This window comes from Geotrypetes seraphini, chromosome 9, assembly GCF_902459505.1.
Source record: "Geotrypetes seraphini chromosome 9, aGeoSer1.1, whole genome shotgun sequence".
In the NCBI taxonomy this organism is placed as follows: domain Eukaryota; kingdom Metazoa; phylum Chordata; class Amphibia; order Gymnophiona; family Dermophiidae; genus Geotrypetes; species Geotrypetes seraphini.
The window spans coordinates 57,202,936-57,229,902 of NC_047092.1; the positions used below are offsets into that span (position 1 = coordinate 57,202,936).

General features: G+C 48.1%; 1 protein-coding gene across 5 annotated transcripts in view; it reads left to right on the forward strand.

The window, feature by feature from the left end:
- Positions 1 to 1,251: 1,251 nt before the first annotated feature.
- The window catches only part of IMMP2L (inner mitochondrial membrane peptidase subunit 2), a 983,007-nt gene continuing 957,291 nt past the window's right edge, over positions 1,252 to 26,967 (forward strand). Inside the window, exons 1-3 of one of the 5 annotated variants that reach the window (XM_033958067.1) lie at positions 1,252 to 1,269; positions 1,833 to 1,938; positions 26,544 to 26,649. In XM_033958067.1, the coding sequence (XP_033813958.1) occupies positions 26,617 to 26,649 (33 nt within the window). In that variant the 5' untranslated portion in view covers positions 1,252 to 1,269; positions 1,833 to 1,938; positions 26,544 to 26,616. Of the gene's footprint in view, positions 1,270 to 1,832; positions 1,939 to 26,359; positions 26,650 to 26,967 lie in introns of those variants that run through there. The other 4 variants (XM_033958068.1, XM_033958065.1, XM_033958069.1 and 1 more) reach the window with 4 other exon arrangements.

Here is a 26,967-nt window from a genome sequence, read left to right on the forward strand (position 1 = left end):
TCATTGGTGGTTTTTTCCATCTGCCTCTTCCGTGACCTGGGACCCCACCGTGTGCATCCTTTGGTCCCCGATACGCTCTACCTGATCAGCGATCCTGGCCCGGGTCAGAGCCGCCGCCGCCGCCCCTGCAGCCCTCTCCTGCCTCCAATCCCCACTCCTAAACCGCGATTTTTTGAAGTTCATGGGTGCTCCTGTTACGCAACCCCCACGAATTTTGGGGGTATTCTGTATAAGTATGTCATTTAAAAAATGATCTTCAGTACATGTATAATCATCTTTTTCATAAGCATACTATTTCTGTCGTTGCTCAAAATACCCTCCTGTACACCCTCACTCTGCAGCATAATTTTTAGCCAGCCTTTATACATGATTTTTAACACAAGCATATTATGGTATTACTAGCTGATGCCCCGGCGTTGCACGGGTATTTAATTATAGCAATAACACTGTAAATGGATTTAAATAAAGATACTTTATAGTGGTGAATGAAATAATTTTGTTACAGCTTTATAAAAAGTAAAATATTCAAAGTATAATGTGAAATATTTGACAAAATGAATACAATTCAACTAACACAAAAATTGATTATAAACAACATTTTTAGTTTCACCTCCAGGAGCAAGAACATATACATTCTTGGGTGAACCCACCCTTCCCACGTGTGCAGGTGGGCCGCGAGACCCCCAGAACATATCACCCCAGGTAGTGAGGGATCTGCATACCAAGTTTCGTTCAAATCGGTCCCACAGCTTCTTACATTTTTTCCATTGACTTGAATGGGTGAAATCTGATTTTCTGTTTGTAGCTCCGCCCACGTGTGCAGGTGGGCCGCGAGACCCCCAGAACATATCACCCCAGGTAGTGAGGGACCTGCATACCAAGTTTCGTTCAAATCGGTCACACAGCTTTGTACATTTTTTCCATTGACTTGAATGGGTGAAATCTGATTTTTTGTTTGTAGCTCCGCCCAAGTGTGCAGGTGGGTCGCGAGACCCCCAGAACATATCACTCCCGGTAGTGAGGGATCTGCATACCAATTTTCGTTCAAATCGGTCCCACAGCTTTTTACATTTTTTCCATTGACTTGAATGGGTGAAATCTGATTTTCTGTTTGTAGCTCCGCCCACGTGTGCATGTTGGCCGCAAGACCCCCAGAACATATCACCCCCGGTTTTCGTTCAAATTGGTCCCACAGCGTTTTACATTTTTTCCATTGACATGAATGGGTGAAATCCGATTTTCTGTTTGTAGCTCCGCCCACGTGTGCAGGTGGGCCGCGAGACCCCCAGAACATATCATCCCGGGTAGTGAGGGATCTGCATACCAAGTTTCGTTCAAATCGGTCAAGCCGTTTTTGCGTGATCGCGGCACATACATACATACATCCGATTTTATATATATATAGATACAGCATACTCATATTTTTGCTTCAGCTCACACTATTACTCTTAGAAAAATCGCTTATCTTCACTGTTTATTCCACGATTTGTGCTGCTGCTTATTCCTTAGCACAGTTTCACAATGTTGTGTTATTGTGTTGTTTCCAATAACTTTTTTTTAATGACGCTATAGAAATATACAATCTTTTCATGTAGTAGAAATAACCTTCTAGTCGTTGCTCACTATAACCTCTACAATTCCCCTCCAAGCAGTACTGTTTCCCCACACTTGTATTTTTCACTCTTGCCGTTCTTTAAGTGAGGACGCTCAATGTGTATATATTTTAGCTATTTTTTTTCAATAACATTTTCACATTTTTAGTGTGCAAAGCAGAGTCTTCGGATTTGTGAGCAGCTAGCCTCCTTTTATTCATTTTTAATGTTTACTTTTAGAGCTCTGGTCATTTCTCAGAGTACCCCCTTGGCTACCCCTTTCAGGAAACCAGTACTGGCTTCAGAGACACGCATGCGTCGGTTTGCTTTTGAACGAGTTCGCTTGGTGAGTGCCTTAGATACCTTAATATATATATTTTTTAAGTTTATGAAAGGATGTTTTCTAAGTTTTAGAAATGAGGTGTATTTTCTTTCTCATGCCATCCTTGCCATTTTCATCCCAAGTTAAAAAAAATAAGGTGTCTTCCTTTCACATACTATCGCTGCCATTCTCAGTTGGAATGTGTTCTAAGGTTAAAAAGATGAGGTCTGTTTTTTTCTTTCTTTCTTTTTAATACCATCCTTGTTCTCTGAGTTTAGGACCTGAATGGGCCCTTCTAAAAAGTGGCCTATGCTATTAGCTCAGTTTCATGTGCGCTGAGGCCACTTTTAGCCAGGCTGTAAAATGACAGCATTTCTTATTTTTCTTATTGATGGCCATGTGCTACTTTCCCTATTATTGCATAAGTTCTTACCACTACTAATCTGTCAGTGTGGTGATTTACCTGCACTAACCTGGGCACACCTGCTTTCTACTTGCAAACATATCCCCCTCCTGTGCTTAAAAATAAAATCCAATTTTCAGCACATGTTGTACAGCACCCACCATGCCTGAGCTCCTTGACCCCCTCCCTACTTATTTTCTATGTATGTTTGATTAGATTGTAAGCTTTTCTGAGCAGGAACTCTTGAATGTTTTAATGTACAGTGCTGTACACATCTAGCAATGCTATAGAAATGATAAGTAGTAGTAGTTATAGTGATTCCACAACTACCTTGGGACACTTTTGTGCATTCCACGCAGTGGCTAGTAAGGGGCGGGGGGCAGTCTACCCCAGGTGCCATCTTGGTGAGGGCGCAAGCACTCATCCTCCTCTCTGCCCCTCCCCCTGCCGCGAGTGCGTGCTGCTTCCCTTTCCCTCAAACCCCCCCTCCCCCCAACATATCTCTGTAATGTTCCTGGTGTGAGCAGCAACCTCCAAGCTGCTTTACGCCAGCTCTTCCTCTGTTGTCACTTCCTGGACCCAAGCCTAGGAAGTGATATCAAAAGAAGAGGCACGATGGCAGGTTGGGGGTTGCTGCTCACGTCAGGAATGTTACAGAGGTATGTGGGAAAGGAAGCGGCGTGTGTGGCAGGAGGGGGCGGGGAAGAAGCATGTGGAGGAGGGGGTGGGAGAGGGGCATCATTACCCCCCCCGGGGGTCACATGATGCAGCCTACCTAGGAGGACGTTTGTGTGGAGAGCTCCTGCCCCGTCCCATCTCAAATCGGCATTTTTACCTGCTTTCCGGCTTTCCTCTGAGGCTTCTTCGGGTGGCTTGCAGAGCATAAGCTGCCGCTCCCCTCTGGGTGCATCGGAGATATTTGCACACCGGGCATGCCTATAAAATCGGCACGGGGGACCCGGGAAAAATCTTTGTCTACCCCCTCCAAGATGGCGGCGGACCAGGCCACTTTCACAATTCCGGCCGGAGATTGGATAACTGACATCACAAAGTCAGTCTCGGCTGCTCTGGCGGATCGATTGAATAAAATCCAATCGGCGGTGGAGGAAATGAACGAAAAATTTGACTCCCATACTCGGCGCCTGAACGAAGTGGAGCAGCGCGTGTCCGACCAGGAAGACACGTGCGTGAGCATGGCGGCGCAGGTGTCGGCACTACAACGGCAAACCCAGGAGCTGGCTGCACAATTAGATGACCAGGAAAACCGCAGCAGAAGGAACAACTTGAGGTTGGTCGGGGTCCCAGAATCTGTCACTGAGGCGGCGCTGTATGAAATCTTCAGCAAATGTCTGCCTTCTGCCCTGGGAATGGAAGGGGCTGCCTCACAATTTGCCTGTGAACGGGCTCACCGCGTTGGAGCGCAGGTTACTGGAGCCGGGAGACCGCGCGTGGCTATTGCCCGCTACGCAAATTGGCGCGAGAAAGATTCGCTGCTCCGAGCGTTCCGGAAGGTAGGGGCCCTGGAATATGAGGGATCCAAAGTGCTAGCCTTCAATGACTACTCTATCCGGGTGGCAGCTCTGAGGAAGGCCATGTCGCCCTGCTGCACTGATCTACATAACAGGGGGATCAAATTTGCTTTGGTGTTTCCAGCCCGCCTGCGAGTCTGGCATGAAGGTCAGACCCACTCCCTGACAACGGTAGAGGAGGCTCGGGCTTTCCTGGCTAAGCTACCTGCTTGACATGGTATTCCTGCCTGTTCCAGTACTGTTCTTCTGGGGCTGTTGGATTGCCTCCCGATAACTGACCTGGGATTCATACCGCTGGGTCTGGGATAACTTTTCCAGATTGACAGTACTGGACATACTGGATTTCTTGCTCACTTATTTGGACAGCGGTGAAAGGGGGGGGGGGGCTTTGGTGCCCCTGATTATTGCCCTTTTTCTAATTCTCTCTCTGAGTCCTTTAACAACTGGGGACAGTAAGGGCACCTCTTACCTTTGGCCCTGCATTGCGACCTGTCCCACCCGCTGAGGTTTATTACTCCTGGAACTAGTTGAACCCTTTATACTTGTCATTAGCCCAGACAAATTTTCTTGTTTCATTTACCTGTTTGAATCTGTTGCATTTTGGTGTTGGGGGGGACACAGTTGGGGGGTCGGGGGGGCCTCCGGGTAGGCTGGGGATCTGTTTCTGGGAGTGCATGTTAGGGGGATGGGCATGCTGAAGGGGGAGGGGGTGGTGGGAGGGGGGTAATGTTGGGGGGAGTGAATGGGGTATGTATGTGGGGGTGGGGGTGTGCTTGGCTGGTGTGTGTGTGCTTGGGAGGGGGGAGAGTAGTGGATTGCTGGATTCTGTGGGTACTTTCTCCAATGGGGGCTGGGCCTAGCTGGGAGGTCTGGTCTCTTTTTTCATTTTCTATGTCTACCTTGCGGCACTATCGGTGGCTCTGTAGGCTACATAGCTATGGTTAATTTGACAGTGGTGACTCTTAATGTTGATGGTATCCACTCTCCTATTAAACGAAAGAAAATCCTTACGTGGCTTCGGCAGCGTCAGGTGGATATTGCTTTCCTTCAAGAAACTCACCTTACGAGTGCTGAACATGAGAAGCTGCGCAGGGAATGGCTTGGGGATGTGAGGTATTCAGCCTATAATGGCCGTCAGAGAGGGGTGGCTGTCCTGGTTCATAAAAACCTGCCGTTACACATTCACAAGACAATTCAGGATAAACATGGCAGATATATAGTGGTTGCTGGGGACCTTTAGGGTTTTCAGTTTCTTTTTTGCAATCTGTACGCCCCGAATGTTTATGACCATAGTTTTTACTCTGGGCTGCTGGGTATCCTGGCACAATTCCCTTCTTACCAACTGATTGTGGGAGGTGATTTTAATGTCACAGCTGATCCTGGGGTTGATTGTTCTCCTGCCAGGCCGAGGCCTTGAAATCACGAGTAGCGAGGTGTGAATTTCTTATGTAATCAGTTGGTGGTGGTGGATACTTGGAGAGCCCTCCACCCTTTTGATCAGGAATTTACGTTTTACTCTCATCCCCATTCTATGTATTCTAGACTTGATCATGTTCTGGTATCCCAAGCCCTCTTTCACCGCGTGGACAGAACTTCTATTGAGGATACTGTCTTGTCGGACCATTCCGCAGTCCTGGTGGCCATAGAGGTCACGGAGCGTAGGGGCGATAAATCTTGGAGATTCCCGGCTTCTCTTTACAGCGACCAGAAGTTTCGAGAATATCTGAGAGACAGGTGGGTGGACTATGACTTGTATAATAATACCTCTGATGTAGATCCGGTGGTGTTTTGGGAGGTCTCGAAGGCTGTGCTAAGGGGTCATATTACCCAATATGTGGCTGTGCGGCGGAAACAACAGGGGGAGAAACTTCTTGCACTGACGGGGCAATTGGCCGAGCTCCGCAAGCGTCACCGTGCGACACTACAGGGACCGGACGGTCAGCAGATCCGTTCTTTGCGCTCTCAAATTAATGAGATACTGGATGCTAGGGCTCGACAGGATATTTATTATCAAAAATTTCACCTTTATCAATGGGGAGGAAAGGCGGGCAAACTCTTAGCGAATTTGGTCAGGCCTTACCGGAAGAAGCAACTTATCCGTGTGGTTAAGAATTCGAGGGGAGAGACCCTCACTCAAGACTCTCAAATCCGAGCGCAGTTCGTTGACTTTTATAGTGCACTGTATGCGAGAAGGGACTTCACGATAGAAGAACGGGATCGCTTCTTTCGGCATTTGCCCATTCCGCGGTTGTCCGAGGCTCAGACGGAGCAGCTGAACGCTCCCATCTCGCCGGAGGAAATCCGGATGGGGATTAAAAAATTAAAACTTTCTAAATCGCCTGGTCCCGATGGTTTTGGTCCGGAATATTACAAATTTTTGCCTGATTTGCTTGTACAGCCTTTGGGTGCTTACTTCAACTTCCTTTCCACTACATCGGCGGGCGTTTCACACAATCTTGCCCATATTTCTCTGCTCCTGAAGCTGGGAAAGGATCCCTCGCAGGTTGGCTCATATAGGCCAATCTCCTTATTGAATCAAGATGTTAAGCTGTTGGCGTCTATCATGGCGACTCGGCTCAATGTGTTTCTCCCTCAGCTCGTTGAGGCTGATCAGGTGGGATTTGTTTCTCAGCGTTATGCATCGATGAATCTTTGGAAGGCATTGACGGCGATCCATGAGCATAGGGGGAGAGGGGGTACATTCGCGATTGTCGGGCTCGATATGGAAAATGCTTTTGACAGCATTTCTTGGCAGTACCTTTTTTGGGTGTTGCAGGAGTATGGCGTAGGTGGGACTTTCCTTGCCTGGATTCGGGGGCTCTATACGGAGCCGCGGGCTCGGCTTATTAATAATGGCAGCCTCTTACAGTCCTTTCCACTGCCGGGGTACTCGCCAGGGCTGTCCCCTCTCTCCCCTACTGTTTGTCTTAGCTATAGAACCGCTAGCTATTAAGATTCGTACCAGCCATGCCTTGCGGGGCATCCGCATAGGTAGGTCGGAGTGCCGTATTACCTTATTTGCGGACGACATTTTGCTATTCCTGGACCAGGCCCCCATTCATTTGCCGGTGGCGTTGCAGATTGTATCGGCGTTTGGTGTTTTTTCCGGTCTCCGGGTGAACTGCACGAAATCGGAATTATTACCTCTATCGGGGCTTGGGTGGGAACCTTGGCACTCTGGCTTGCAGATCCCTCCGGTGACAGCTCCTATGAGATATTTGGGTATCTACCTGCACCCGGACCCTGGGGTGATGTACCAGAGTAATATCTTGGCTGTACTTGATAAGATTCAGGCTCTGTGTCACACGTGGCGGGATCTTCCGCTATCCCTCTTGGGGAGAGCGACGCTCATCAAAATGATCTTATTGCCTAAGCTACTGTATCCTCTCCAAACGGTGCCCTTTTGGATTCTACAGCGTGATGTCCGAAGGCTTCGCTCTCTTTTTTCTGTATTTCTTTGGCGTGGACGTACTGCACGTATTGCCTATGTTAAGTTGACCCTTTTTAAGCTTGAGGGAGGGCTCAGACTTCCAGATATCCGTGCCTATAACGTGGCGGCTTTAATGCGCTTTATTCATGAGGGAGTGACGGGATCGGCCAGATTTTCTCCGCAGGGGTGGCTGGAAGGTTGGAGTGCACCTTACACTTTCTTGAACCTTCTGCATTCCCCGGGGGGATTGAGGGGTGACTTGGCTTCTAAAATTCGGTTCTTGCGCCCTCTCCGCCAGGCTTGGCGGTGGTGGCGTCAGGCGCAGACGAGATCTTCCCGGGCATCGCCGTTTCTGCAACTGCAGGGTAATCCGGACTTCCTTAGCAAAGCAGCAGATGAATCCAGAGACAAGTGGGATAGCTCACATCGACCAGCAGGTGGAGATAGAGAAACTGATTAACAGTTGGTCTTATAGACTGGTGTTCCTCCTGTTCATTCAGTTTGCTCTATCTCCCAGCAGGGGTTGGAGCTATCACTCTAGCTCCTGGATTCTGGCTGTGCCGGGTGAATTGGTGTTCACTTCTATTCCTCTGTTGAGACTAGCTCTCTTCAGTAGGACAGGGGTGCCTGGCTGAGCGGTGCCGGCTTTGGGAGCTACACCTGGGCCCTCCCAGGTCCCTCCTCCACCCTCCCCTCCAGTTGATTGAGGGGTTTCCTTGGACTCTGCAGTGTTTTTTCTTCATTCCAGTAAAAAAAACACAAAAAAAACCTGTGCTGAGCTGTGCCTTTTTTTTGAGTCGGCTTTCAGTACAATTGCCACCCATATCCTCTTCCTGTGGGGCGTTCTGAGAGTGTTGTGGTGAGTACATTTTCTGAGTTCTATTTGTTGACATTTTGTGCGTTACCGAGTGCTGGTTTGGTCTGAACGAGCGGCGTCGGTGGTTTGGCGGCTTTCTCCGTTGAAAAAAAAAAAAAAAGCGTTTGTTTGTCGGAAACGGGTTATGGCGGCAGAGTCTGTTCAGCGGTGTTCGCGCTGTGGGAAGCGCAGAACACTGTCGGGAATCTGCTCTGTCGGTTGTACGGACACACCGGCAGAAGACTCGATTTTGCAGGCATGTGATTTAGCCATTTCCCGCGTTGGGGAGGCTCGCTCGTCGTCCCCTTCCCTCGCGGTCGACTCAGTTTTGCTGCAGGGCTCCTCTGCGGCTGAGGGGAGTTCGGCGGCTGTCGGGGAGTCGGGAGCGCTGGCAGGAGCCGCGGTTCCACTCTACGGCGCAGAACAGGCAGGTTCGGCGGCATTTGGGCTGGGCTCGTTTACACCGTTTATTATGCTAATGCACCGGGCTTTCGTGTTGCAGAGCGCTCAGCCTGCTCAGCCGGTGCCTGTGCACTTGCCTGTTCCTTCTACCTCTTCTAATTTTACTAGTATTAATGCTGGTGCGGCTGCAGGTCATGTTATTTCTCCAGTAAAGTCGCAGGTAGCAAAAAAGCGTAGACTCGCGGCCGCGGACGAAGGGGATCCTATTCCAGTCTCCCCTTTATCTCTTCCTGAGTCACTGGAGGAAGGTGAGGTCTTGGATTGGGAAGCGGAGGATCCCCCGGGTAGGGAAGTGGATGACCCTTCCGCTCTCCGTCTTTTTCATAGAGAAGAACTTTCTTCCTTGATTTCTAAGGCGTTGCTGGGTTTAAACATCTCTCAGGAGGATACGAAGGTGTCTGGTAACCCCCTTATGGCGGGAACACGTAAGCCGCCTAAGTCCTGACGGCGATCCATGAGCATGGGGGAGAGGGGGTACATTTGCGATTGTCGGGCTCGATATGGAAAATGCTTTTGACAGCATTTCTTGGCAGTACCTTTTTTGGGTGTTGCAGGAGTATGGCGTAGGTGGGACTTTCCTTGCCTGGATTCGGGGGCTCTATACGGAGCCGCGGGCTCGGCTTATTATTAATGGCAGCCTCTCACAGTCCTTTCCACTCTGCCGGGGCACTCGCCAGGGCTGTCCCCTCTCTCCCCTACTGTTTGTCTTAGCTATAGAACCGCTAGCTATTAAGATTCGTACCAGCCATGCCTTGCGGGGCATCCGCATAGGTAGGTCGGAGTGCCGTATTACCTTATTCCTTAGCAAAGCAGCAGATGAATCCAGAGACCAATGGGATAGCTCACATCTACCAGCAGGTGGAGATAGAGAAACTTATTAACAGGTGTACTTATTTGCTGGCACTCCTCCTGTCTCATCAGTATTCTCTATCTCCCAGCAGGTTGAAGTTGCTATTCAACTAGCTCCTGGATTCTGGCTGTGACTGGAACTTTATTACCTCCTGTTGAGGTTTTCTCTTCAGTGAGACTGCCATTCTGTTTCTCCTGTTGAGATTTTTTCTCTTCAGTGAGACAGGGGTGTCCGGCTAAACGGTGCCGGCTTTAGAGGTTACACTTGGGGCCCCCCTTGTCCCTGCCTCACCCTCCCTCCGATGATAGAGGGTCTGCCTTTGTCCCTAATTTTTCTTCTTTCCCTTAAAAAAACAAAAAACAAAAAGGGACTTACAGCTAATGTTTTGCCCTGCTAGTACTAAGCATTTGCCAGCACTACTAACAAGGTGGTGAGTATATGTTTATTTCACTTTGTATTGGAACTGCGGGGCTGTTTTTTGCCGGTATGAACGCTGGTGGTTCCCCGTAGAGTATTTCTGCCCTACTAGTGCTGAGCAACTGGCTCTCCTTACAAGGTTGTGAGTATATGTTTAACTCTTCTTGTATTTGACCTGCGGGTGCTGTTTTGTGCTGGGGTGAGCTCGGTTGTTTCACTGTTAAGTGGTTCTTCTGGCTAGTACTTTTCTTTTGTTAGCCGCTGTTTTCTTGTCGGGAAACGTTTGGTTTTCTCCGGAGTGGCTTCGGTGCAGGGCTATGCTTGGTTAAGGGAGCCGGTGCCTTCCCACGTGGTAGAAGCACACGCTTCTTTCTTTCCCTGGCAATAAGAGCTGCAGTGGTTGTGAGTCTCTAGGGCTGTTCCTCCTCAGCGTTACAAGCAGCCAGTGTGGGGGGGGGGAGGGGGGGCATATTTGAGCGGCTCCCGGTGTTGTCTTGGGGAGACGCATATTTGCACGGCTCCCAGTGTGGCCGCGGGGAGGTGAGATCGGCTCCGGGTGTGTTCTTCGGTCACTGTCCGGGAGCCGGGTCTTTCCGGAGTGCGAACGGCGTACGCTTGTTCTCCAATGCAGTTGAGTTCATGCGCCGGCCTTTGTTTCTTTTCCTCCCCACGGTGTATTTTCAGATATTTCAGCCTTGGCGGGGCTCCGGATCTGTGTTGCAGAGCGGTTCTGGGAGCCGACAGATTTTGGCGCGTGGCTTCCCGCGCTTGGGTCTCCTCTGAAAGCGGCGATGCCACTGTGTGTTCGGGGAGCGTTTTTATACTGCTGACTTTTCAGCATGTTCCTGGGCTTATCCGGTTCGGGGTCCGGTCCATTGAGGCTGTTAGGGCAGCTTTGATCCTTGGGGCAGTGCTCAAGTTTGCTGTGTGTTTGTGTGTATTCCACTAGCTTCATTTGCTGATAGGCTGCTAGTTTTCTTGGGCCGGTCCTGGTATGTCTCAAGGGACTTACAGTAGAAGTTTCTGCTGTGTGTGGCCGCCGACACTCAGTTTTTTTTAAATTTTTTTCTATGTCGTGGGTGATCGGTAGGCACAGTGGAGTGCCCGGAGAGTTCCCATGTTTCTTACAGGGCGTTTCTTGTCTCTCTCAGGGTCCCTGAAGGGTGGAGGAGCTATGTATGTTAGAGGTTTCATTGATCTTTCTTCCTCTGTACAGCGCTGCATAGGTCTGGTAGCGCTATAAAACTCCTTCTTCACCATGTGAGGGGTCTCTCTTGGGGCTGGTTGGCTCTTCCCTTCTTCCTGGGGGTTTGGGTGTCTCTGAGGTCTGTTGGTTGTTAAGGCGTATCACATGGAGGTCGCTTTATACTCCTGGTGCGTACTAGGCAGCCCTCCGATCTCACCGCAAGGTCTATGGGGCTGATGAGGGCTAGGGGCCAGCTTCCTCTTCTTCCACATGCTTAGGGTGTCCTACGCTCTATGCCTGTTGCCTCGCCCCTGATTCTGCTCATGACACATGCTAGACGGCACCCCGAACAGACAAGGCTATTCAGCTCATTCTCACCAGGAGCCAGTTACCTATTCTATTAACCTGCGGAAGAGCACGCGCCATATGGCTGTTGGCATTATCCCGGCAGCTCTCATTAACGATGGGAGCTTTGTCTATACCTGTTACTGTTAGTCTGCTGTTTTCCACGGGACGGTGGATGCAGCATCTTGATTGAGTTCGTGGGTATTCACTTTGGAGGCCTTACATATTTCGCTCACGTTATTGTGAGTTTGTACTGTGTTCATGATGCCAATATATTCCTCTTTGCATTGCGTCAAACTTGAGTTTTCCTTGAAGAGTTTCTTTCTTCTTCTTAAAATTCTCATCCGGATGTTCCCTGACCTTCTGCACTGCATTCTGAGGGGCTCTTGGCTTCTTCCTGAGTCTCTTCAGGCTTTTTCTGGAGGGGGAGGACACTATAATGTTTGCTCAGGGGGCTGTGGATGTTTGTTTTTCGGGATGCTTGCAATTTTGCATCTTCCTCAGGTTTCCGGTTCGTTCTTGGAGGCTCAAAGCTTTGTGTTTCACTATGTGTTACATTTTCCCTGTGTGTTGAATTTTCCCTCAGAACTAGGTTGGCTTGCCTCTCTTGGAGCTGTGCTTTTGGTTTTGGCATAGGACATTTCGCCTCCCCCAGGCTTTTCTATCCTTTTTGCAAAGATGGGCAGTGGTACCGTTGTGGCACTGCCAGCACTGCCGGGCGATTCGCTTACTTCCTTTTGGACGGCATGCTTGATTCGGCCATCTTCCAGTCGGGCCCTTTGACTGGCACGAAACGGGTGGTTTCTGTGCCTCAGTGCTTTGGGCCGTGAATCGTCGAATTTACGCAGCACTCTTTTCTCCGGTGATAATTTTGGGTTTATCAGAGAGTTGTTGGTATTCATATAGGAAAGACATGTGTTTCTTCCCACGGACTAGGGTGATGGGGCCCAGTCTCAGGTTTGTTTTCATCTTCGATATCCGTGACCAAAGGTATGGGTTTCGGTACAGGTTCTGGGAGCCAGGTTACTGACGCCTCTGGGAACTTCGGATTGCTTTCCCGTTATACTGCTCCAGCAGTCGCTTTTATTCCGGTGGTTCCCGGTATCTCGGAGCTCCCGTTCTTTGGTATGGTTCTCAAGCATTGCTCAGTGTGATTTTTTCTTTTCATGTGCATGACTCGGTCTTTGCTGGACTGGCTTCTGGTCCCCAGACATTCCGACCTGGCGGGTTTGGGGGGGCTCAGTGCCCGCCATCCTCAGATCCACCAGTCTGGTCTTGAGAGGCGACTCGATACTTGTTTAGTATTCTGCTCTGGAGCATGGTCAGGCTACCTTTCTGGGGCTTCGGCCATTCTTCCGGTATTCCGCTAAAGCTCCTTTTTAGTCAGTATTGTGATGGTGGTTCTTCTCAACAGCCTGGGCTGTAGGTGGGATTCTCCATAGCGGGTTACGTCAGGGTCCTACTTCCTGGGTGGACCCTCATCTGACTCTTCAGTTGGCAGCTCATTTTCCGGGTCAGGAAATGAGTTTCTTTAGACTTCTCTCCGTGTAATCTGAGCATGGCTCATGTTTTGTATGTGATGGTGTACTGCACTGTGTACGCTCTAGCAAGTGTACAGGTTAGTCATAGTGAGATCTTCTCCATTCTGGATATTGTGAGTTTTAACTCAGGCGTTCCGGCTATTTGTATGGAAGTGAGTTCTCCTTGACCTAGACCTCATAGCCTCGTCTCTCAATTCTAAGCTTCATAACTTCTTCAGCAGGCCCAGGGAGTGAGAGTTAGAGGGGGTGGCTGCATGGCTCCTTTCTCGCCTCTGCCTCCTCTTTTTCAGTGTTTTCCGCTGGCTGATGATGGCTTGGTTTCGCCATTTCGAGCTCGCTTTCTGGGCACAGTATTTGTAGACTCTCTGGATTGGCGGCGCCATCGTTACGATGCGGATTTGATGAGTCTTTCGACAGCTGGACTAGGAAGTTTCTTGGCGTCTCCGGCTTTGCCCGCCTAGGGTCCGATCCACATGGATATTTGTACTACTTTAGTATTACAACCTAGTTTTTTGGTTAAACTTGGCTGACGGGTACGGGTTATGCGAAGATGGTTGTTTCTTCTCGTATCCAGGTGCTACGGACATCTCCTGTGGCTTCTGCTTCCTGTTGGAGGGTTTTTTCCTTTCTTGGGCGCTTCTTCACGTTTGAACCACTCCAGAGTTCCTTTTTTGACACAAGTGTATTGCCAAGGGCTTAGCGTTCAATTCCCTTCCGCTTCTGGAGCCTTTCTGGGCTTGTTACAAGGACTGAGTAGATTGCTCTTCGTTTCCTTCTCAGCTTTATATAGTTCAGTCTCTAAACAGAGTGCTGTATGTTCAGGCACCTCAGGGAGAGCACGATTTGGAGTACATTCCTCACGTATTTCTTCGCAGTTTACCGACGGCTTTATTTCCTCCTTGTCTTTTGGGGATTCCAAAGGGCTGTGCCGTTGAACAGGGTGTTATTGTGGCCATGGCTTCAGCTCTGCAATCTTCTATGTGGCAGGCCTTGTTCAACGGGTATTCCTATTTCTGATTTCCAAAATATGGGGTATCAGTTCGGCTGGTACCACTATTTCTTTCTAGGAGGGTGTCATCCTTTCTTTTCCGTCAGGCTCGCTTTTTCCTTCCTTCTTCCTGGGAGGGGATATTGGGAGTAGTGCTTTTATTCACTGCAATTTTTGATACGTATGTCGAGTTCTCCGCGAGCTCGGTTCTATCAACTGTTAGTTGTTTATATCTCCTTTTGATATTCTTCAAGGGACGCCTCAGGCGTATGGCGGTGTACAATGCCTACTTCGCTCATTAGGTCCAGGAGGACATTCTTTATGCTTGCCTACTGGCGGGGGAGCGGGTGGCGATTGAACTTCATGACCATTCCGCTGGAGCGATGGCTGCTTCTTGGGCTCGGCCCAGAGGGTTTTTGCCTTGGAGGAGATTTGTCTCACGGCTAACTGGTCTTCCGAGAGTACCTTCTCTCCGCATCTCTGCATGGATGTGCGGGCACATGCGATAGGGGTTTTTTGATGCTTCCGTCGTTGCGAAGGCGGCGTTTACTTCCCACCCAGATTAAGGATTGCTTTCCTACATCCCATTGGTCTCTGGATTCATCTGCTGGTTTGCTAAGGAAGGTAAAATTATGTTCTTACCTGTTAATTTTCTTTCCTTTAGAAGGAGCAGATGAATCCAGAGCCCCACCCTTTCTGGTATTTGGTTGTCGGTTTCTTTGTGTGCGACTTTTAGTGATTGGGTGTTGTTGATTGTATTCTGTATCGTTGCTGTTCGCGATGTGTTCTGGGAAAGAAGTTTTTTTACATGCTATACCTATTGATGGTTAAATGTGCTTGGGCAAGGAGCTATACTGATGAGACAGGAGGAGTGCCAGCAAATAAGTACACCTGTTAATCAGTTTCTCTATCTCCACCTGCTGGTAGATGTGAGCTATCCCATTGGTCTCTGGATTCATCTGCTGCTTCTAAAGGAAAGAAAATTAACAGGTAAGAACATAATTTTACCTTTGCGGACGACATTTTGCTATTCCTGGACCAGGCCCCCATTCATTTGCCGGTGGCATTGCAGATTGTATCGGCGTTTGGTGTTCTTTCCGGTCTCCGGGTGAACTGCACGAAATCGGAATTATTACCTCTATCGGGGCTTGGGTGGGAACCTTGGCACTCTGGCTTGCAGATCCCTCCGGTGACAGCTCCTATGAGATATTTGGGTATCTACCTGCACCCGGACCCTGGAGTGATGTACCAGAGTAATATCTTGGCTGTACTTGATAAGATTCAGGCTCTGTGTCACACGTGGCGGGATCTTCCGCTATCCCTCTTGGGGAGAGCGACGCTCATCAAAATGATCTTATTGCCTAAGCTACTGTATCCTCTCCAAACGGTGCCCTTTTGGATTCTACAGCGTGATGTCCGAAGGCTTCGCTCTCTTTTTACTGTATTTCTTTGGCGTGGACGTACTGCACGTATTGCCTATGTTAAGTTGACCCTTTTTAAGCTTGAGGGAGGGCTCGGACTTCCAGATATCCATGCCTATAACGTGGCGGCTTTAATGCGCTTTATTCATGAGGGAGTGACGGGATCGGCCAGATTTTCTCCGCAGGGGTGGCTGGAAGGTTGGAGTGCACCTTACACTTTCTTGAACCTTCTGCATTCCCCGGGGGGATTGAGGGGTGACTTGGCTTCTAAAATTCGGTTCTTGCGCCCTCTCCGCCAGGCTTGGCGGTGGTGGCGTCAGGCGCAGACGAGATCTTCCCGGGCATCGCCGTTTCTGCAACTGCAGGGTAATCCGGACTTTTTACCGGGGGCAAGGGGATCCCCCTTTGCCGATTGGGCGGTTTGGGGGGCCCTGACGCTCGCACATCTGATGGATGCGGATACGGGGGTATTTGATTCTTTTGCCCAACTTCAGGACAGGTGGAATGTACCCAAAACTCACTTCTTTGCTTACTTACAGGCCCGCCATTACTTTTAGAGTCTTTGCTCTCATTATGGTGCAGAGTGGTCTTGTGGACACCTTGATGTGTACTTATTACGTATTCCGTCTGCCCTGAGCTCTCTCGCGCTCTGGTATCGGGTGGTGCGCTCGTCTGCGTCTCAGGGGCATCTGACTTTGTTATGCGATGCTTGGAATAGGGACTTGGCCTCCAACTACACCCCTGATTCTTTCTTGATGCTGTTTCACACCCTTCATGCTTTCGTGAAATCTGCGGACTGGTAGGAGACCCAATTCAAAATCCTTCATAGAGCTTACATTACTTCAGCCCGGGGTGCTCAGATGGGTCTATGGGAGGAATCTACGTGTCTTAAGTGCAGTGGGGCTCTAGGGACATTCCTCCATTCTTTTCTGGAATGCCCTGAGCTTTCTTTATGGAACTCTTCCATTGCGCAGCTTCGGCTGGTCCTCCAACGCACTATCGATTGGGATTATAAGACTTTGTTGCTTGGTAATCAGACTCTGTTGGAGGAGCAGGGCTTCACGGTTCCTCAGAGGCGCTTTATCTACCTGACGTTGCTGACCGTTAAACGTTTGATCTTGCAATATTGGACTCAGCCAGGGGCTATACCCCTGGACTGTTGGATACATCAAATGCATGAGTTAGCCCACTTTGAGCTTGGTTATTACAAGCACTCTAACAACCCTGAGGTACTGACCTACCTGGCCTTATGGCGGGTTTATTTACATCTGCCTGTAGTTTCCAGCATGGGGAGTTCAGGGGGGGGGTCTGGCTGATGGGGGTATGGAAGTAGAGTATGTTTGTGTGTGAGATTGGTATGCCTGTGCAGGTGCTTAGTCAGATTTTGGTATGGGGATTTTTCCTGAGGGGTTTGCTTGTTTGTTATGTGTATGAAAACACAAAATTTTGGTGGGGTTGACCTGAGGGCCATAACATTTCTGCTTTGGACTATGCGCAGCAGTTTTACTGGTTGTGCTCTGCGCTTCTATTTTGTTTATTGTATTGTATTTTTGATGATCATTGTTTTATTTTCTTCTCTTGTTGTATTCTTGGTCTCTCTTGTTGACTCATCAATAAACATATTTTCAAACCCCCCCCTCCCCCGGTGCCTCTCACCCTAACTACAACACTGATTCCACGATAGTGCCTTTTTAACCCGTGGTAAGCACATGTTAGTGTTTACTGCAGTTTAATAAAAGGACCCTGTAGTCTGTTCCTTGTCAGTTTTGTTATTAGGGACGTGATTAGGGTTACCAGATTTCCTCTTTAAAAAAAAGGAGGACATGTGGTCCTTCCCTGTTCTGCCCCAGCCCTGCCCCACACGAACTTCAATTCTCCTTACCTGCGCTCTGGGCTGCATCTAGAGGGTCTCCACGCATGCATGTGATGTCACAGAGGCCCTCCAGCTGCAGCCTCAAGCTTGGGGCCTTTCATAATCCAGAGAAACTGCCGACAAATTTGTTCCTACTTGGGGCCATGATGTTCATTCCTACCAGAACAGCTGGCCTTGGTCACATGTGCAGAACACAGATAAATTCTATGCAAATACAGGACCACAAACTAAAAGTCCTAATATACCTAAACCAGACCTTGAAATGCCAGATTGTGTGCAGTCCAACACCAGAGAAATAATAAGAAATACATTTTTTCCTGAACAGAGCAAAATATAGACAACAGATGTAAATTCTGAAAACTGACACATTTCAATCACTAAATTGAAAATAAAATCAATTTTCCTACCTTTGTTGTCTGGTGATTTTATTTTTCTACTCATCTTTTCCCAGTCTCTGGTTGTACTTCCTTTTATCTGTGCTCTTAACTCTGTTTCCAGGGCCTTCTTATCCATTTGCAGTTTTTCTCTCCTTCACTTTCTGCCCTACATCCATCTTTCAAAATAGATCGAAACACAAAAGACCCCCCTCTCATTAATACTGGGTAAGTTTCTCAAATAATATCATCATATAACATTTAAAGGCTTTTAAATATTTAAATGTGCTCATAAGCTCTTCAACAAGGCGCCACAGCAGCAGTACAATGTCGCTGGAAAGGTGCTTGAATTTTAAACGTAATACATTGCATGGAGCAAGGATTCTCGCTTCTGCTGGAGTGGCAAATGTTATGGCTCTACAAAAGCTGTTTAACAGTAGACCACTTATCTGAAAAGGTCAGTTCACGGCTCCAAAACAGTCTGTATTTCGCTACGCTACATCAGGAAGCCGGAAGGATAAGCTTTTTATTTTGATTTTATTTGCAGTGTGCAGTTCCTGAGTCCTTTGGTCTACACACTTGATGTTAAAAAAAGACATCAAGTGTGTAGACCAAAGGACTCAGGCATTGCACACTTGCTGAAGAGCTTATGAGCACATTTAAATATTTAAAAGCCTTTAAATGTTATATGATGATATTATTTGAGAAACTTGCCCAGTATTGATGAGAGGGGGTCTTTTGTGTTTTGTTCTATTTTGAAAGTATTGCCCCCTCAAGTGGACTGTAATTTAAAATCCCCGGTCTGTTTGGATCAAACCTACAAACATCTTTGGCTATAACTTTTAACGTTCAACTTTCAACTTTCTTCTATTTCTCTGCTTCCTCCTCAAATCTATTTATTTTTTCTTGTCTTCCCTTCCCATCTATATTTCTTTCTTTCTTTTACCCTGCCCCATTTCTTTCTTTATCCCAGGACAAGCAGGCAGCATATTCTTGACTGATGGATGACGGCACCGACGGAGCCCCGGTACGGACAATTTTAGAGTGATTGCACTCTAAGAACTTTAGAAAGTTCTAGCTCGGCCGCACCGCGCACGCACGAGTGCCTTCCCGCCCGACAGAGGCGCGCGGTCCCTCAGTTTCTTAGTTTCCGCGGAGCTAAGAAGACGCGTTTTTCAACGGCTGTTGAAACTTTTTTCTCTTTGCCTTCCCGCTCGCGTAAACTTTTGATTATTTACCTTATTTCTTTTCTTTTTCTATTTTGTAAAAAAAAAAAAAAAAATCCTTAATTTTTTCTTTAATTTATTCTTTCCCCGGCGGGGCCTTCTGCCACCATCGAAGCCTCGGCCTTCGATTTGGCTGAAGCCGTTTTTCCTTTCATGCCCCCTCAACCGGGTTTTAAAAAGTGCCAGCGGTGTGCTCGGCCTATATCTCTCACGGACCCACACAACTGGTGTTTACAGTGTTTGGGTCCTGAGCATCAGGCCTCTTCTTGCACCCGCTGTGCCACTCTAAAAAAACGGACATTAAAAAATCGCCAAATCCAGCAGCGATTATTGTTCGGTGCCGAGATGTCCGACCCCGTTCCATCGATTCCAGCTTCGGCACCGATTCAGTCGGCACCCTCTTCTTCGACGCCGCGTGATTCCGCACCGGCGTCTCACCAGTCAGGTAAGCCGGCTAAGAAGCCTTCCCCGCTGGAGCGTCCTCCGGTCTCGAGTGCAGTGAGTCCAATCCTGCCGACTGTGAGACGCCATCGGAAGCGCTCCGCCCCTATAGAGGTGAGTCCCTCGACATCGGGCTCCTCATCTCCGGGGCGTCGAGCGGCACCGCAGGTACCGCAGAAGAAAAAGGCGGTACCGGTGCCATCCCTTGATGACCGCATCACGGCCATCCTTCAGGTGCAGCTTAAGGACCAATTAAAACAGCTCCTTCCTGCTATCCTGGCTCCGAACCTTCCGGTGCCGGTCCGCACCGAGCTACCGGTACCGATTGTGGAACAGCCTGTGTTACCTGCTTCCACTATTTCGGTACCGCTTCAACTATCCTCATCGGTATCGATGCCAGTTCTTGCACCGGAGCCGAGAGCTCACCATCAATCGGTACAGACTTCGGCACCGGTGCGACCGATAACATCTCCTGATTCAATATCGATGAGGTCTGGTAAGTCGTTACACAAAACCCGACACTTACAAACATCGACACCTGAGTCTCGGGACCATGCTTCCCATGTCAGGGATCCTGATCTGTGGGGAGACTCAGAGGAACCCTTTCTTTCTGAAGGCGAATGTTCCTCAGAGGAGGAGGATTCAACTGTCCCTGACCCATCCTCCAAACAGGTCACTTCCTCTTTCTCCTGCTTTTTGAAAGAGATGTGTGACTCCTTGTCCATTCCTTTGGAGGCTGAATCCAAAAAGTCCAAAGCTTTTTTGGATGCCCTTGATTTTGACCAGCCTCCAAAGGAATTTTTGAAACTCCCTCTTCATGACATCTTGAGGGAGACTTTCTATAAGAATTTAGAGACTCCTTTAACTGTCCCAGGGGCCCCACGTAAACTGGATTCTCTATATAAGGTAATTCCCATTCCTGGGTTCGACAAACCTCAACTTCCACACGAATCCTTAACTGTCGAATCCACCCTTAAAAAATCTTCAGGAGCCAGTGTATATGCATCGGTACCTCCTGGCAGAGAAGGTAGAGCCATGGATAAATTTGGTAAGAGGCTCTACCAAAATGCTATGTTAGCAAATAGAGCTAGCAATTATGCTTTTCATTTTTCTTTTTATTTGAAGCATCTCCTTACCACCATGGCTTCCTTCGAAAAGTACCTTCCTTCACGAAAACATCACTCCTTTCATACCTGCTTGTCGTCTCTTTTTCAATTACGTAAGTTCATGGTTAGATCCATATATGACACCTTTGAACTTACATCCAGAGCGACAGCAATGTCGGTAGCTATGCATCGCCTGGCTTGGCTTCGGGTATCCGACCTTGATGTTAATCATCAGGATCGGTTAGCCAACGCTCCTTGCCTAGGGGATGAGCTCTTTGGGGAATCCATGGACTCAACCACACAAAAGCTCTCTGCTCATGAGACACGCTGGGATACCCTGCTTAAAAATAAAAAGAAGCCTCCTCCGCCAAAACCATATAGGCAGCAGTCGGCCTATCAACGCCGCTTCACAGCTCGGCCATTACCTACCACTGCTCAGCAACCTAGACGTCAGAGGCAGCAACAACGTCAGCCTCCCAGACAGCAGCCACAGCAGCAACCTGTGAAACCACCTCCTCAGCAGAAGTCACAGCCCTTTTGACTTCATTCTCCACAGTATAGCCAGTATTCCTATTCCTGCTCTCCTGCCTCAACCTATAGGAGGTCGACTTTCTCTGTTCCTCAGCCGATGGGAAGTTATCACTTCGGACCAATGGGTCCTCAACATCATCCACCACGGCTACTCTCTCAACTTTCAGACTCTTCCGCCTCAAAGTCTGCCAAAAGAGTCTGCTTTGAACAGTCCTCAATCTGCCCTCCTTATTCAAGAAGTTCAATCCCTCCTCGTTCTGAACGCTATAGAAGAAGTTCCTTTAGATCAAAAAGGGCAGGGATTCTACTCCCGTTATTTTCTAGTCCCCAAAAAAACAGGAGATCTCAGACCAATTTTGGATCTCCGCGATCTCAACAAACATCTGGTAAAAGAAAAATTCAAGATGCTTTCTTTAGCCATCCTTTATCCTCTTCTCAATCAAAACGACTGGCTATGCTCCCTTGATCTCAAAGAGGCATACACTCACATACCGATCCATGTAACCTCAAGACAGTATCTCCGTTTCATGATCAATCATTGTCATTACCAATACAAGGTGCTGCCCTTCGGCCTTGCCTCCTCTCCAAGGGTCTTCACCAAGTGTCTCATTGTGGTAGCGGCATTTCTACGCTCTCACCACCTCCAGGTCTTTCCTTACCTGGACGACTGGTTAATCAAGGCCACATCCGCTCAAGCAGTTCTACTGGCCACCAACCAAACCATCTTGTTTCTACGAATTCTGGGGTTCGAGATCAATCTACCCAAATCTCATCTCATCCCCACTCAGAGACTTCAATTCATTGGAGCGATCCTGGACACACTCCTCATGAGAGCTTTCCTACCATCCAATCGTCTTCAGACCCTTCAGTCTCTATGTCAGCAGGTGCTTTCACTGCCTTCCATCTCAGCCAGGCAAATGATGGTACTCTTGGGGCACATGGCATCTACAGTTCATGTCACGCCCCTCGCACGTCTTCACCTGCGCACTCCTCAATGGACCCTTGCTACTCAGTGGTCCCAAGCGACGGATCCTTGCTCACGACACATATCTGTGACATCATCTCTTCGTCAGTCTCTTCAATGGTGGTTGGTATCCTCAAATCTATCCAGAGGTCTTCTGTTCCATCAGCCCCCTCATCAACTGGTCATCACCACCGACACCTCTCTTTATGCATGGGGAGCTCACTTGAACGAGTTCCAGACTCAAGGTCTTTGGACAGCCCAGGAAAAGAAGCATCAAATCAATTTCCTGGAACTCAGAGCGATGTTTTATGCCCTCAAGGCCTTCCAACATCTTCTCTTTCCTCAGGTCCTTCTGTTGTGCACAGACAATCAGGTTGCGATGTACTACATCAACAAACAGGGTGGGACAGGCTCTCGCCTTTTATGCCAAGAAGCCCAAAAGATCTGGAATTGGGCCATAGATCACCATCTCTTCCTGAAAGCTATCTACATTCAGGGAGCACAGAATTCTTTAGCGGACAAACTCAGCAGAATTCTCCAGCCTCACGAGTGGACACTCGATCCTGTAACTCTGCAGTCTATCTTCACTCAATGGGGCACTCCTCAGATAGACCTCTTTGCAGCACCTCACAATCACCAGCTGCCCCTATTCTGCTCCAGACTTTACTCTCCTCACCGTCTGGCAGCGGATGCTTTTCTCCTCGACTGGTCGAATCTGTTCCTGTACGCCTTCCCTCCTCTGCCTCTAATGTTGAGAACCTTATTCAAGCTCAAGAGGGAACGAGCCACAATGATTCTGATTGCTCCGAGGTGGCCCAGGCAACATTGGTTCTCCCTTCTACTTCAACTCAGTTCCAGGGAACCTTTTCTTCTTCCTCTGTTTCCTTCTCTGCTTACGCAACAGCAGGAAACCCTTCTACATCCCAACCTCCAGTCTCTGCACCTGACAGCTTGGTATCTCTCGGGCTGACATCTCATGATACCCTTTTATCTCAGCCTGTTCGTTCCATTCTGGATGCCTCCAGGAAACCTACCACTCTGCAATGTTACCATCAGAAGTGGACGAGATTTTCCTCCTGGTGTCTTCTTCATCATCTTGATCCCACTTCCCTGGCAGTGGAGACGTTGTTGGACTATTTGCTCTCTTTGTCTGACTCTGGCCTTAAGTCCTCTTCCATCAGAGTCCACCTCAGTGCCATTGCAGCTTTTCATGAGCCAGTCCATGGAAAACTTCTCTCAGCTCATCCCCTGGTGTCCAGGTTCATGCGTGGGCTTTTCAATGTGAAACCACCTCTTAAAGCCCCTCCTATTATCTGGGATCTCAATGTGGTTCTTTCTGCCTTAATGAAGCCTCCATTTGAACCTTTGGCTACTTCTCCTTTCAAGTTTCTCACTTGGAAAGTGCTTTTCCTTATTGCTCTTACCTCTGCCAGGAGGGTCAGTGAGCTTCATGCACTGGTCGCAGATCCACCCTTTACGGTTTTTCACCATGACAAGGTGGTTCTGCGTACACATCCAAAGTTTCTCCCTAAGGTTGTCTCTGAATTCCATCTCAACCAATCCATTGTTCTACCTGTTTTCTTTCCAAAACCTCATTCTCATTCTGGGGAACAAGCTCTACATATTTTGGATTGTAAAAGGGCTCTGGCTTACTATCTAGAGCGTACGAAACCCCACAGATCAGTTCCTCAACTTTTTCTGTCCTTTGATCCAAATAAATTGGGACGTCCCGTTTCTAAACGTACGTTGTCTAATTGGCTGGCAGCGTGCATTTCATTCTGTTATGCTCAGACCGGACTGACACTGGAAGGTTCTGTCACGGCCCATAGAGTCAGAGCAATGGCAGCATCTGTAGCTTTCCTCCGTTCCACTCCTATTGAGGAAATCTGCAAGGCTGCTACTTGGTCCTCAGTTCACACTTTTACATCTCATTATTGTCTGGATGCTTTCTCTAGACGGGATGGACACTTCGGCCAATCTGTTTTGCAAAATTTGTTTTCCTAATGGCCAACCTTCCCTCCATCCCTCTTTTTGTTAGCTTGGAGGTCACCCATCAGTCAAGAATATGCTGCCTGCTTGTCCTGGGATAAAGCACAGTTACTTACCGTAACAGGTGTTATCCAGGGACAGCAGGCAGATATTCTTGCGTCCCACCCACCTCCCCGGGTTGGCTTCTTAGCTGGCTTATACTAACTGAGGGACCGCGCGCCTCTGTCGGGCGGGAAGGCACTCGCGCGTGCGCGGTGCGGCCGAGCTAGAACTTTCTAAAGTTCTTAGAGTGCAATCACTCTAAAATTGTCCGTACCGGGGCTCCGTCGGTGCCGTCACCCATCAGTCAAGAATATCTGCCTGCTGTCCCTGGATAACACCTGTTACGGTAAGTAACTGTGCTTTTTGGATCCCTGTCTCCCCCTTTCTTTCTTTCTGGCTCCCTGTCTCCCCCCCTTTCTTTCTTTCTCCCTGCCCTCCCCCATGCCACCGCCATTGAGAAACATACTGCTGCCACCACCGCTGGGGAAAGGCTGCCACTCATTAAGAGCTGCTGAATACTGGCAGATGGCCAGCTCAGTGGCATTTAACTGGGCATGAGTCTCTCCTACCTAATTAAGGCCCCCTTATATCAAGCCACGTAAGGGTTAAAAAAAAAAAAATTCCTTCTCGTCCCTTTTATCCTTTTCTGCATCTGTCTAGATTAAATTCTTACTACTCAATTCTCAATTTACCTTTTCACTCTGTCTACCTACATCTTGCTACCTTTTTCCTTCACCCTCTCCAGTATTTCACTAAGTATCCTCTTCCCCACATCCAGCATGTGCCCTTTTTTATTTATCCCCTTCTTCCATCATCAGCTTTCTTTCTCTACTCCTTCCATCCAACATCTTCTCCTCTCTCTCTCTCAACTTCCATTCAGTATCTGCTCCCCTCGTTCTCTCCTCCCCACTTCCATCCAGCATCGGCTTTCTTCTCTCTCCCATCCCCACTTCCATCCAGAATAGGTTCCACCTCTCCTCTCCCCACTAACTTCCAATGTCTGCCCTTTCCCTCTCTTCAGTTAGCATCTGCCCCTTCTCTCTCCCTTCATCCCACTTCCATCAGCATCTGCCCCTTTCTTTCCTTCCAACCCAATTCCATCCAGATACTTCCCCCTTCTGTCTCTCCCTTTCCCTGCACACCATCAGCATCTGCCCCCTTTCTCTCTCTCCACCACTCTTTCATACTAGTATCCTGCTCCCTTCTCTCTCCCTCCACCCCAATGCCATCCAATATCTTATCCCCTCATCTCCTCACTGCTGCTACATGCTTCTCAAACTAGCAGTACAGCTGTAAACTTAAATTGCGGGACCTTGCTGCACCTCCCTGCGGTTGCCATTAAGGAAGTGACATCAGAGGAGGTGGACTGGTAGCCGCAGGGAGGTGCAGGAAGATCTGGCAATGACTGAATTTAATAATAATAATAATAACAACTTTATTTTTCTATACCGCCAATACCCAAAAAGTTCTAGGCGGTTCACAGAATAAAGAGGACTGGACATTCCAGTGATGATACAAAGTTTACTACCACTGCTGATGGTTCAGGAAAGCAGCAAAGGCAGGGTAGGACGGCAGGTTATGGACCTGGTGTGCTGGCTGTGCACCACCTTAGATCTTGCACCCTGGGGTGGACTGCCCCCCTTGGTACACCACTACTCACAGCATACCTTGAAGAAAGCCAGAGCATGATGGCTGAAATGTCATTTTCTACCTGACAAGACACAGTGAGACCCAGAAATCTGCAATAAACTTGAATATTATACCTATATGAAAGGATTATACTGTATCCAGTACTCCACTGTGAATTTGCGGTTCAGAATTCACAGACTGAGTCATTGGTGGTTTTTTCCATCTGCCTCTTCCGTGACCTGGGACCCCACCGTGTGCATCCTTCGGTCTCCGATACGCTCTACCTGATCAGCGATCCTGGCCCGGGTCAGAGCCGCCGCCGCCGCCCCTGCAGCCCTCTCCTGCCTCCAATCCCCACTCCTAAACCGTGATTTTTTGAAGTTCATGGGTGCTCCTGTTACGCAACCCCCACGAATTTTGGGGGTATTCTGTATAAGTATGTCATTTAAAAAATGATCTTCAGTACATGTATAATCATCTTTTTCATAAGCATACTATTTCTGTCGTTGCTCAAAATACCCTCCTGTACACCCTCACTCTGCAGCATAATTTTTAGCCAGCCTTTATACATGATTTTTAACACAAGCATATTATGGTATTATACAGCATACTCATATTTTTGCTTCAGCTCACACTATTACTCTTAGAACAATCGCTTATCTTCACTGTTTATTCCACGATTTCTGCTGCTGCTTATTCCTTAGCACAGTTTCACAATGTTGTGTTATTGTGTTGTTTCCAATAACTTTTTTTAATGACGCTATAGAAATATACAATCTTTTCATGTAGTAGAAATAACCTTCTAGTCGTTGCTCACTATAACCTCTACAATTCCCCTCCAAGCAGTACTGTTTCCCCACACTTGTATTTTTCACTCTTGCTGTTCTTTAAGTGAGGACGCTCAATGTGTATATATTTTAGCTATTTTTTTTCAATAACATTTTCACATTTTTAGTGTGCAAAGCAGAGTCTTCGGATTTGTGAGCAGCTAGCCTCCTTTTATTCATTTTTAATGTTTACTTTTAGAGCTCTGGTCATTTCTCAGAGTACCCCCTTGGCTACCCCTTTCAGGAAACCAGTACTGGCTTCAGAGACACGCATGCGTCGGTTTGCTTTTGAACGAGTTCGCTTGGTGAGTGCCTTAGATACCTTAATATATATATTTTTTAAGTTTATGAAAGGATGTTTTCTAAGTTTTAGAAATGAGGTGTATTTTCTTTCTCATGCCATCCTTGCCATTTTCATCCCAAGTTAAAAAAAATAAGGTGTCTTCCTTTCACATACTATCGCTGCCATTCTCAGTTGGAATGTGTTCTAAGGTTAAAAAGATGAGGTCTGTTTTTTTCTTTCTTTCTTTTTAATACCATCCTTGTTCTCTGAGTTTAGGAACTGAATGGGCCCTTCTAAAAAGTGGCCTATGCTATTAGCTCAGTTTCATGTGCGCTGAGGC